This window comes from Empidonax traillii, unplaced genomic scaffold (assembly GCF_003031625.1).
Source record: "Empidonax traillii isolate 1590-97213 ecotype Southwest subspecies unplaced genomic scaffold, ASM303162v1 scaffold887:size345335, whole genome shotgun sequence".
NCBI lineage: Eukaryota > Metazoa > Chordata > Aves > Passeriformes > Tyrannidae > Empidonax > Empidonax traillii.
In genome coordinates, this window is record NW_020956080.1 from 212,995 (window position 1) to 225,304 (window position 12,310).

The 12,310-nt window shown below is 51.4% G+C and overlaps 1 protein-coding gene across 3 annotated transcripts in view; it reads right to left on the reverse strand.

Annotated features, from left to right (window-relative positions):
* Positions 1–8,687, reverse strand: part of CUNH16orf70 (chromosome unknown C16orf70 homolog) — a 33,350-nt gene extending 24,663 nt beyond the window's left edge. For all 3 annotated transcript variants that reach the window (XM_027902533.1, XM_027902532.1, XM_027902534.1), the window contains exons 1-3: positions 8,636–8,687; positions 8,242–8,362; positions 3,627–3,709 (exon numbers count right to left, since the gene is read on the reverse strand). In XM_027902533.1, coding sequence (XP_027758334.1) covers positions 3,627–3,709; positions 8,242–8,305 — 147 coding nt within the window. In that variant the 5' untranslated portion in view covers positions 8,306–8,362; positions 8,636–8,687. The remainder of the gene's footprint in view (positions 1–3,626; positions 3,710–8,241; positions 8,363–8,635) is intronic.
* Positions 8,688–12,310: the final 3,623 nt, after the last annotated feature.

Genomic DNA, 12,310 nt, shown 5'->3' on the forward strand with positions numbered 1-12,310 from the left:
TAAAATACATTTGGCCAAACCTCTCAACCCCTTCCGTTTCCTTCTGAAACAGAAACAGCAGTGCCCGAGCGAGGTCTGCACCCTGCAAGAACTCCCAAGGGTAGTCTGGCCATTACTTCCAGTGGGGGAAACCCAAAAACCTCAAAACAAAACAATCCCCACCCCCCCATTAAAAAAAACCCCAACACCCTGGAAATGAACATTCCCACTTTAGCATCAGAGACACCACGCAGGGAATCTGCTGCTTTCCTGGCACACAAAAATAACAGCCCACCTCACCAAGTCTCACCTCAGAGCCAAGGGTGTGCTTGACAGAGAGATGGTGAGAGGGCTTTGCACTTCAAAAACCAAACTATCACAGTCTTTTTCAGGCCTGGAAAGGAAGCCTTCAGGCTCTTCGGTTGTGAATTTAGGTTTCCTTAGTTACTGTGAATCATAACAACTGAAGGCTTAATTTGCAGTCTGCTGGAGTCAATAGGAGACATTCCATGGCTCTGCTGGTGTCTGTAAGGGCTCTGCACCCTCTCAGTGTGTGCCTGCTCACTGCTGGAGCAGTGCAGTCCAACAGGCAGCTGACCCAGCTCAGCTGTTTGATCACGTACCATCTGAAGCACATTTGCCTCAACAGCTCTGCCCTCCCCAGCAGCCTCCTCAGAGGAGAAAGAGGGCTGAATGACACGCAGGCAGCAACATTCACGCCCTACAACTGCACCCAGCAGTTCTGCAGCAAAAGACAGAATGGGGATGGGACATCTGGGGCACACAAAGGCTTCTACAGTGGCAGGCACACCCTTGTATGAATTAAGCATTAGCTACCTTATTTTGCTCTACCAGGAGAGGCTCTGTCAGAAGTCCAATTTTCATCCTACATTCTCTCACCTCTTTGTTCTCACATCAGCACTATCTTCCAGCCTGAATCATTCTGAGCATTTTCACGTGCATCTCCCACCCCTTCCCACACTATACACTCAAGGAAACAGATCCCAGACTCCACACCACGAGGTCAAAACAAGCCACGGGGCTTTCCATCCCCTGTGATGCAGATTTCCCATTCCCCTTGATCTCTGCAGCAGCTCTTCCTGAAGCTGGATCAGTTTGAGCTCGTCCTTCTCAAACCCCACTGATCTGGCCTGTAAACTGTCTCCTAAGGGAAGCTTCCCCAGCACTTTGCACAGTGGCATCAGCCACTCCTGCTGGCAAACTCCGGTGCTGCTGGGCACAACTGAGGCAGCACTGAACTGAACCACAAGCTTGAGATAGAAAGATCTAATGTGGATCCTGACAGTCTCTTTTAAATGCCTTATAAATCTAATTTAGAAAGGCTACAGATAGGTAAAAAAACCTTTGGAATGTTGCATTCTGACACACCAGCAGAGCTGTTCTGACATAGGACACGCTCTGCATTTCACTGGTTCCTAAGCAAAATTTTCATGAGGTTATTCCAAAATTAACGAGAGCATTACAAGTACTTTTGAGTGGGTGGAAAAAAAACAAAACCCAAACATCTAAGGAAAAGCTTGATAATTAGTACAGTAAAGCTCTTCTGTTCTATGCTGGCACATTTTCTAATAAAAGAAAAAGTTTCAAGGGTGCAAATTTAGTTCATGTGATTTCCAGTACACAAAATAGAGGCTCAAGTATGGAAGATGACGCCAAGAAGCAACAGGAGGGTCCTTCCTGAAGGAAGCACTGCAGATGTGCAGTTACACTGCTAATCTACATAAGGATGCAGGAAAAACTGTTATCACTGAACAATCCCATCAACACAAATCCAGAGGAAGCAGCCTAGGAAAACAAACAAAGGCAATTAAGTGCCCTGCTTAAACTGACCAAAAAGGAGTTACAATTCTTTTATTCACAGAAAAGGATTCATCAAGCTTTTCTGGCACAGTTTGGGCATCCCATTTACATCAAGTGATAGAGAGCACTGTGGGCAGATCTAATTGCGGTTTAATTGCCATATAAATTTTTGAAAGGAAATACTCACTGCTGGAGTTCCAGGATCAGAAATGCAGTGCTTTGGGTGCCACAGCTTTAAATAACACTTGATCACCACGCTCCAAGGCATTCTTTTACAAAGCAAAGAGCAAAGGCACGAAGGCTGTTCAGGTACGGTTTAGCCAGACAGAAGCTGAGCATGGGGAAGTTTATTTAAGGCTGGGAATCTTCTGAGAACTGAGCTCTTTGTGCTCAGCTGCTAATGAGGGGCACGATGCTCTGCACGAGGGCAAGGACAGAGCCAGATAATCAAATGCAGGCCCCGAGGGGCGTGTGGAGAAAATGGCACCAATGGCAGGCACTGAATTGCAATAAAAGACAGAAAAAATATAATGGGCTCAACTATTGCAGGCAGCTGAGAGCTACTGTTTTGTTGGACTACGCAGATGTTAAAAACATCTTTACCTTCATTACAGTTTGGGGAAAAAAGCCCTAAACCTGCCCTCTGCAGACAGAATAGAAGTTCAGTGTACACAGTCCAGCACGAAGTATCTGCCCAGGAGGTGTGAGCAGCCAAGCACTGGCACACCTTGCTTTCCAGCACTGGGCCACTCATCCTGCTGTGCCTCCACCAATCTGAGTGCAACAGCAATCTCATCACTTTCCTAAACAAACCCAGAAATAATTCCAATGCACTGTGGTAGGAAAAACTAAAAGCCTCCAAAGAATACAGAAAACAAGGAATGCATTCACTGCCAGACAGATGCTCCCATGCATTAAGTACAAGGAGCCAGATTTTCCATTTGCCATTCAGTCAGCACAAAACCCATAAATCTACGTAATGTGAAACAAAAAAAGGATAATTCCTTTAATAATATGAAATAAATATGCAGCAGTGAACAGAGTCCACGTTGTTCTCAGCCATTCCATATTCCCTGGGAGCACAGAGGCCTCAATCTGTATTTTGATACAAACTGACATTCTACCACAGTCTGCCCTTTTCTGATGCCAATATGTTATTTGCAACATATGAATATCATCTTCTGATCAGTGTGCATTTCACATAAAATACATCTGGAGAGTCCCAATCCTCCTTTGCCCCATCTCCTCTTCCTAAAGGTGGGTGTATAACCCATTTTACCTGATCTAGCAGAGAGGTTTTACTTCTGGTCCCCTTTTTGAAGGAAGTCAAACATATTAGGAACTTAATGCTTCCTTATGAAGGATGATGAAAACATCTAGAGCTGGTTTAAACCATTGCATCCACTTTCTCCAGACAAAACTGCAGATGCAGCAAGAAGGTGTGGAAGCCTTTTGGGGGGTTCACCACCACTGAACCAAACACCAAAGCAGGATGTAATGAGTGATTCAGTTCTTTAAAATGCTGCAACACTCAACAGTGATAAAGTAAATAGACCAGAATTAAATTATCCAGCTAATTACATGACATTTCAATTCTTAAAGGAAAAGCAGAGCTATCCCACCACTGCACGTACAGAACTGACAGCTGTTCAGTCACTGGTGAGGATTATTACCCTTAAACTGCTACAAAAGCTCCATCTCTGATGCCGTGGCCACAGTCTGGTGTGATTCAACCTCAAGTAGCCCCACAACTCCCACAACACATCCATGCCTTAATTCTGGGACACAAGGAGGTGCCTTTCCTGGGCAGCCCACGCAGCACTCACCTGCTCACTGTAGAGGACCTGGACGTTTTTGATGATGCGACAGTGCTTCTGGAGAATTGCTACAGCCTGAGCCAAAGGCATTCCTGGAAATGAAAACAGTGGGATTTCTTCAGCACAGACACCAGGAACAGGGGCTCTAACAGCAAGGTTATAAACCCCCAGGAGCACACAGTGCCTTACACACAGAGAGGTGTGCAGTCCATAAACAAGCCCATGGCAGTCATGGGAGCAGCACAGCCCCGGTGCTTTCAAACTGAACAGTCACTGTTTGCCCACCAGTTTGTTAGGCAGACATGGAAAAAGTACCTCTAGACAAAATTAAACAGCAAAGTTCAGGAAGATCTCTCGAGCAGCCAGGCACAGACCTTTGTGGGGTAACCAAGGCAATAACTGGTAACACAGCCTGTCTCAGACTGCACCCCTGAACACATCCAGGAGGCTCCCAGACAGCATTTATGGCACACACTTTTTATTAACCTTGATAAAGCACTGAGTATTTGCACAAGATAGACACGAGCAGTAAAACAGCAAGGATTCTCCTCAGCCCTAAAAGGCCACATTAGCTGCTGATATGGCCATATTTGTGTCAAGGAAGAAACTTTATCTTCTCAGTTTACAGACAAGATAAACACACTAAACAATTCGATTCAATTCAAGTAATACACTTCAATTCACCCTCCCATACATTTTCAAGGGCTTTTTTTTTCTCCCCTTCAGTGTATATCTTATCTTAACAGTTATAAATTTATGAAAGTGCAATGAAACAGCTGATTCTGCAGAAAGAATAGCACACCACACCATCTCATCCTTTATCACACTTGAAACCTTTGTTGCCTTTCCAGATGAAATGTGGTCACCTTCCTGGATTCAAAGCAGGCATTTATGAGGAGGTTACGAGCTCCTAATCGTGAAGTTTTGTTCTCCTACTAATTGCTGCCAGTCAATTTAGATTGGTTATCTGACATTTCATTTCCATTCCCTGCCCTGTTCTTTTGTATTTCCAGTTTTTAAATCTCAAGAAAGTTGCCTGGATTAGGGAAAATTCACCTCGGAAATGACACTTTTATTCCATTCAAACTTTCAGTTCTGGCTACGCCTCTCAGACTGTACATCATGTTCCAAAGGACCTTCTGGACTCTAGCTACAGTATCAAAGGGAGAAAATTCCTTCTCTCTTTCCAGAAATATCTGCACATCACACACACGCCTGGCTCACCACAGGCACTGCTTTGAAGTGCTCAGCACTAAAAACCCCCAGAGCATCAGTCTGCTGTGCCCATCAGTGCAGCTCTCCTCCAGTTATCAGACCTGGTTTGGGCAGAGCAGATGTACAGCTCAGAACTGCAGAGATCCAACCTCTAAATACCATCTCCAAATGGGTCCGTGAGACTGGTTTTCTCCTCAGCCCATAATCCTGGAGACAATTTGTTTCGCAGCTAGGAATTACACATCAGTACATGATATAATATAAAAGAGTTATTATTTTAATGACAGTAATACAATTAAACAGAGACGCACAATAAAGCAGCACTGTTTCCTATTATCTAGGAAATAGCAGTTGTCTTGTAGTCTAAGCAGCTGAGTTTTAAGATGACAGTTATTATGTCTTAGATAATATTTTCAAAATGGAACAGAAACATGAATTAGAGCAAGAAGCTGGGATCAAAGATGCTGCCGTACAAGTTGCACATTTCTTAACCTAGTAAAAAGTATGATTCAAAAATATAAGTAAAGATGATTTAAACCACCAAACCCATTTCCTAAGGCAGTATTCATATGAGGCTCTGCTTTAAAAACCAAACAAGTGGCAGAGGCTGAAGCAAAGGCTGTGAGCGAGCTGACAGAGCCCAGACAGCGATGGCAGTGCCTGCAGCAGGTTAAGGTTTCAGTAAAAAAGCACTTGGCTAACAAAGTGCACAGAAACACCAAGCTGGGTGTGTGGCCCCATGTCAACTGATGCAATCCTGGGCTGGTAAGTGTGCAAACACACGGCTCATGTGACTCTCTTACTCACAGCTTTCTCAGCAAACGCACATGGCCTGACTTTGTTCAGTTTTCAGCAGCCAGATTTTGGCACACACAGCTGCTCAGCAAAGCTACAGAGAGCAACCAGCTCCTCCCAGGACAGCTCACAGAACCTACAGACACGTGTGGAAGAGCCAGCATCCTCCCTCTGCCTCCAGCAGCAGAAAGCCAAAGGAGGAGCACAAAAATGAGTTATTTTTCTCCGGCCTTCTCATGGACAACACCCCCTTCTCCTCACCATTCGTCAGCCTTTGCAGGCCAAGAGGAAAACAAAGAATTCTTTCTCCCCTGCTCACCAGCCAGGGGGAACGGGGAAGCAAACGTGGCTTCCACTCAACCAAGCTGAGCCAGGGACACCCCCAAAGCCCAGAGCTGGGGCTGCCCTGTCACCACCTCCCCCTTTCCAACTGCAGCCAGACCCTCCTGTCCCCAGCACTGCCCAGGGACAGCACAGCTGCAAACAGCAGCCTGGGCCAGGACTGGGTGTCCTGGAGGGGCAGGGAGGGCTGAGAAGTGAATAAAGATTAGGAGAATAAAAGAAAATCTAGGGTGAATCATGAGGCATTCAGTAAAGATATGTGAAACTCAGCAGGAAAACATAAAAAGCGAGAGAAATGCAAGTGTGCCTTAGAAATGACCCGTCTCAAACACTAATAACACAGCTACAGGTGCTCCAGAACGAGCATTTAATTGTCCTCCTTTGAAATGGCAGGAATACAGCCCGAGACTGCAGTGACACAGGTATCTAAACTCAGCCCTGCAGTGACACAGGTATCTAAACTCAGCCTTGGTTCAGTTTTTTCTGCTCTAGTCACACAGTGAGTCAACACTGGAGCCAGAAACAGAATCCAAGAACTCATGTACAAAATTTTCCTGGCATTTCCCCTCAGTCATCCCCATTGTGGGCACAATAGTGGGAGCCAGAGTCAGCAGCAGTTCAGGAATACTGCCATTAGTTCTGCTAAGAGCAGAGCTAAACAAACCGTGAGCAGGACACCGCTGGCAGCAGGAATCCCATTTACAGCAGCTCCCAACCCCACTGCCACCAGCACAGCTGAGCCAGGACAGGACAGTCCTCACACAACATCCCTGGTGCAGGGCAAACTTAAGTATCTTAATACCCAGTCAGGCCCCTGCTCTGCCCCAGCAGGTCATGCTAATTATACACTGGACACATCACGTGGTGGCTCTGTTTACTCCAAGGAATACAGCTGAGCTTCCTCCTTCTCCCATCTCATGTGTGTGTGTGCACAGGCACTCACACAGCACACAGTCTGAACCAGGAGACTGCACTAACAGGCCTCCTTGGGGGTTCCTGGGAAAATGAAAACCACCTTCTCTTCCCTTTCCTTGTCTTTGTAGGGGGGATGGGGGGCAGCTGGTACTCTGGATTTGTGAAGATTGCCAGGCTGCAGAGTTGGAGATTGCTTTTCCCAGGTAACACAGGCTCTAAAGGGGGCAGAAGGTCACCCAGGGCTGAGAGCACAGCACAGGTTGGCACTACAGGGAGATCACCAAGGTTTTCCAGGCTGGGACCTGAGGAGCTATAATTAGCCTGCAACAGCCATTCCAACTGCCTGCAACCATCAGGCTGGGCTTGACTGTGCAGCCACAGCAGCATAAACAGCCCTTTGTGTCCGATGGCTTCCATATAAACAACCCCAGTGCTTTGGTGTGTCCCCGGCTGGGTGTGCAACGGGGTTTTTAGGAACGGCCTGTCCCTGCTGTCACAGCTGACAGCAACAGCCCCAGCGCAGGCACACACAGGGCTGACACACAGGGCCTGTTTACACCTGCCAGACTCATGAACTGTCCTTCACAAACCCACAGCACAGGGGAGAACGGAGAGCGAGAGCCCAGCACCGGCACCTCACGCAGCCACTCAGGACACGGGACACCCACGGCACTTTCTGAGAGGCTGTAGACTCCACTGCCCGCTGGAGAACACAAATCACCCGAGGAACCCACCCACCCGAGCCCCCACTGCACCTCTGAGTGCCGGGCTGAGCACCACCCGAATGTCCCGGGGGAGTTCCCTCGGGGGCAGGGAACAGGGACTGCCAGGAGGGACTGACTGCTCAGTGACACCACAGAGACAATCGGCTCCTTAGCTGACCCCGAGAGAACAGCTCACAAGTTTACTTTCCGCACTGTGTCGCAACCCAGCAGCAAAACAAAGAAGTTGTGAAACTCGGCTCGCGTTTCTGCGGGGTCTGTGTGGAAAAGCACAGCGTTTGAGCTCAGCACCAGTGACAGGGGAGGCTGCCGGGATCACCCGGGCTGTGCTCAGGTGACACTCGGCACGGCCACGCTTCCCCTTTCGGGAGTTAATTTACAAAAATTACCAGCCCAAAAAGGCCAAGCCAAAACAAGGCAAAAGAGCAGGAGCGAGCGCACAGCTGATAAACAAAGCACGACGGGCGTGCGAGAGCCAGACACGACACCAAACCCTGCGGGGAACCCTCGGAGCTCGGAAAAAGGGACTTTAGCGACAGGCGAGGCTGAGGGGAAAGAGCCAAAGCTTTGTCCCTCGAGGAGCGGCGAAGGCCGTGAGGGCCCCGGGCCGTGCCAGGGGCAGGGGCCGCACTTACCTAAGGTGAACTCCCATTGCTCGTTCCCCAGAGAGCGCTCGGGCACCACCTCCAGATCGAGCATTGGCTCCGGTCGCGGGGCCGCGGGGTCGCTCGGCGGCTCGGGGGGCAGCGCCGGACCCTGCGGAGGGAGCGGGAGGGCAGCGGGGTTGGCCGGGGGGTCCCGCGGCCCCAGACCCAGCCCCGGCCCCGCCGGCAGCGCCGCCGCCGCCGCAGCACCCCCCGGCCGCCCCTCCCCGGGGCGCGGGGCAGGGCCAGGGCCGCGTCCGCCCGTCCCGATCCTTCCCTTCCCCTCCCGTCCCGTCCCGATCCTTCCCGTCCCTTCCCGCCCGTCCCGTCTGAGGGGCCGGGGGGGCTCCGACCCCCCCCCCCGCGCCGAGGGGCCGCCACTCACCTCACTTGCGGCTGCTGAAAAACTGCTTTGCAGCTGCCGTCAGGCGCGCCCGCGCGGGGGGCGGGGCCGGGGCGGGGCGGGGGCGGGGCCGGGCTTGGGGGAGCGGGGAGGGCGCCGGCTCGGGGACGGGCGGGCTGCGGGTTCGAGTCCCGGCCCCGGCCCCTCGGGCCGCAGCGCAAGGCCCGGCCGCCCCGGTGAGCTCGGAACTGAGGGAAGGACAAGCAGCTCGAACCAGCCCGGTTGCATCCAGTTTTTCCTGTCGAAGGGCCAGGGTGGCGACGAGCAGGGGTGAGGAGGAATTAGTCAGCGGCACGAGCAAAGTTAGGACGAGGATGGGAATGACTCAGTGAGGAAGAAAGCGGTAACGAGGTCACCGGCTCTGCGATGTGGTTGGAGCCACCCTAAGGAAGCCGGGTGTCCCTCGGGGTCAGGCTCACCTACCTCACTCACACCCCAAGACCCGAGGGGCAGAAGCGTCCACACAGCCCAGCACAAACTGAACTGCCCGGGATGTGCCACCCCTCGGACACTCCAGGGCAGCCCATCACCCATGGCTACAGTGGGAACTTGATCCGAGATGAAAGGCACCGTGGCTTTGGGCACTGCCCAAATAAGCAGAGAATTAAAAGTCACTGAGAAAACCCAAGGATACAGACGTGTGCCAGGCCCATGCGAAGCATCACTTTCTCTGGAGAAGGGCTGGGAAGCCAGGAGAGTGCAGTGGGTGTGGGAGCAGCTCCTGGTGCCAGGTCGATGCTCCAGGAGGGGCAGGGAGTGTTGGACCTGCATTTTTCCCATGTTTATTAGAGGGTGGCAGCAGAAAGCCTCTCCTTGGGTGATCCCCATCTCCTGTCCCCTCTCCCCTGCTGCATCCCTCGGGGGATGATGCTCAGTCCCAGCCTGACCCCACCATCCCTGTGCTGCCCACGTGCCCACAATGTCCCACAATGTCCCAGCGAGGCCAGCAGCAGCCCAGCCCCATCACAGGGAATATCCCCCAGCAAGACAGAAGACATCCACTGACAACTCCCACCAGCCACAGCCACAGAAGTTTGGGGATTTTAAAATTTTATAAAATTTAAACATTTAAAAATTTTACATTTTTAATATTTAAAAGAGGAAGAGTCAAACATTATTTCAGGTAGGTTTTCCACTACACCTCTTTCCCACAGGCACAGCAAGCCATTGCTGGCAGGGGGAATCAAAGGCTTAGAAAGAAACCCCAGTCACGTTTGGGAGCAGGACCTTGGCCAGGCTCTGCTCTGAACACCACGTTTCTCAGCATCTCTGTTCAGGTCACAGAGCTGTCAAAGCAGGTGAGATTTTAATGTATATGGCGTGGAGCAAGCCCCAGGGAAATCAGCTTTTCCTTGAAGTCAGCTGCACGTTGCTCTATTTATTATTCATGCCTTGCTTGCTTGTTTTTTTTTTAAAGGCAAACACGGTGACATCTTAATATGCTGAAAAGCACAGAGGTGCTGCCAATGTTTCCCCTTCGCTCCAGCCCTCTGACACATCTTTATTGGCTCCAAAAGAGAAATTAGCCTTTCCTCTCCCAGGAGCAGGGGCTAATCCTTATGAGTCACCCAGTATCTCCAAATCACGATATATATAAAATACAGATATGTAAATATACAATATTTACATGTTTATATATATATATATATTCACATAGTGACATCCATAAGGGCTGTGCTTGAGAGAATAACTATGCAGAGAAATCTGAACAGCCCAGTCATTTCCCAGGGCAGGAAGGACACGCAGCACCACTTTCCAGCAGGCCCAGGGCAGGGGCAGCCCTCAAGTCAGGATGGTGGATGGAGAACTGGTAAATGCCAGCCCCTTCCACCCCCCTGAGCTCAACCACAGCCCTGACACAGCCAGGAGGGCAGAGCGAGCACCAATGCCCACCTCTGAGACCAAAACCTCTCCTTCCCTGGGCAGAGGAAACCTCCCCCAGGCACCTGAGGCATCCTCCCTGCATTCCTGCAGGCTGGGCTGGGCCATGGCTTTTGCACAGCTGAGCCAGCAGTTATGAAAATTCCCGGCTCCTTCCAACACCTGTTCTGCCCCAAACCCAGCCAGGTGCCCGGGGACAGCGGGGGGTTCTCCCCTGGCAGCTCTGGGCACCTGCACTCGGGTGGGGAGCAGAGTTATCTGTGGGGTCTGGGATGGAGCCCCCTCTGCCTGCCCCCACAACAGAACAGAGTGCTGAGGGTCCTGAGCGGGGATCAGCGTGGGCAGCTGAAATCAAACCCCCAGAGTGACTGGAGAAGCCCCCCTGGCTCCCCAGCGACTCCAGGCAGGATGGCATTTTCCAGGTTGGGCAAAGCATCATCATTTGGGCAACCGCTTGTGACAGGCAAAAAATTAAATTTTAAAAGAATAAAATTACCCTCCTCGCTCTCCAGATTACGGAGCACTTCTTGGAAAATGCCCAAATTCAGCCCCAGGGCTTAGGAAGCAATGTGCAGCTTTCTGAAAATTGTAATCAATTTTTAAAGCCTGGCTCGGTTGTTAAACGCTTCTGACTGAAGGAACGGCAGTGGGTACATCCATCAGAGACAATCCAGGTTCCCAGCTTACTTAATTTTCCTAAATTCCACTCGTCTGCAGGTGGATGTCAGTAGAAAAGAGCCGGCGTGGGCAGGGTGCGGAGCCCAGCCCGCGGTGCCGGGCGGGCAGCGGGCAGGGGTGATGGGCATTCGGTCCTTCCCGGATCGGTCAGCACAGAGCCACCGGCGTCAGCAGCTGCTGCCAGGGGGCCGTCTGTCCTTCCAGAGAGCCCCTGGCCACTGCACCCTCCCTTTGGCTGCTGCCCAGCCAGGTGCTTGGGGTTTTAACTGTGCTTCGAAAACTCGTGGGAAAATTCACCCTGGGGCAAAGCAGGGGGATTCTGTAAAGATAAAATAATTTAAAGCACAGATTTTAGGAAAAAAAAGTAACAGATGGATTTGGGGATTCTATAGAATCCTATATAGAATCCTATATAATCCCCAAATGCCTTATTCCGAGGGTTTCTGGAGCCAGGAGTGCTGCATGGGTGGCAGGGCTTCCACAGGCTGAGTTGCGCCTCCTGAGACGTTTCCAAAGTGGATGTCTGAGTGTCAGAGCAGACGATGAGGAAGGGCCGTGGGGCAGAGTGCATGAGGAGGGGGCAGAGGGGTCAGCCCTCACCCCAGCCTGCTCCAGCCCTGGTGCTCGGGGGGTGTCGTTTAACGGGAGATGAGTCAGAGCTGCAGGGTCCCTCTCAGAGCCCCTGAAGATCTCTGGCTGCCCGCTTTGTCACTGCCTTCTGGTGAACGAGCAGTGTGGGAGTGCCTGGAACCTCGGGCTGGGATGGGCAGAACCAACAAGAGAGATGCCCGAGGTTCCTCGTCCCCGTGTGGTGCCCCTGGTCCTGCTGGCCCCTCCTGCCCTGGGTGCAGAGCAGAGGGTGCTGGAGGTCGAAGGAGACGGTGACTCAGGCACCTTGTGGGCGGTGGCGGTTTCAGAGAGTCACGCAGCCCCCAGGACCACCAGCCCCAGGTCCCAGTCACACACCAGCCGTGCCTGCACAGCAGAACTGAAAGCAGAACCAAAAAGAGGATCTGTCCTCTGCTCTGTGTGGGAGCATCCGCAGAGCAGCTCCGGGCTGGGGCCGTCACTGCCAGGAAAGCACTCGGGGACTCCTCA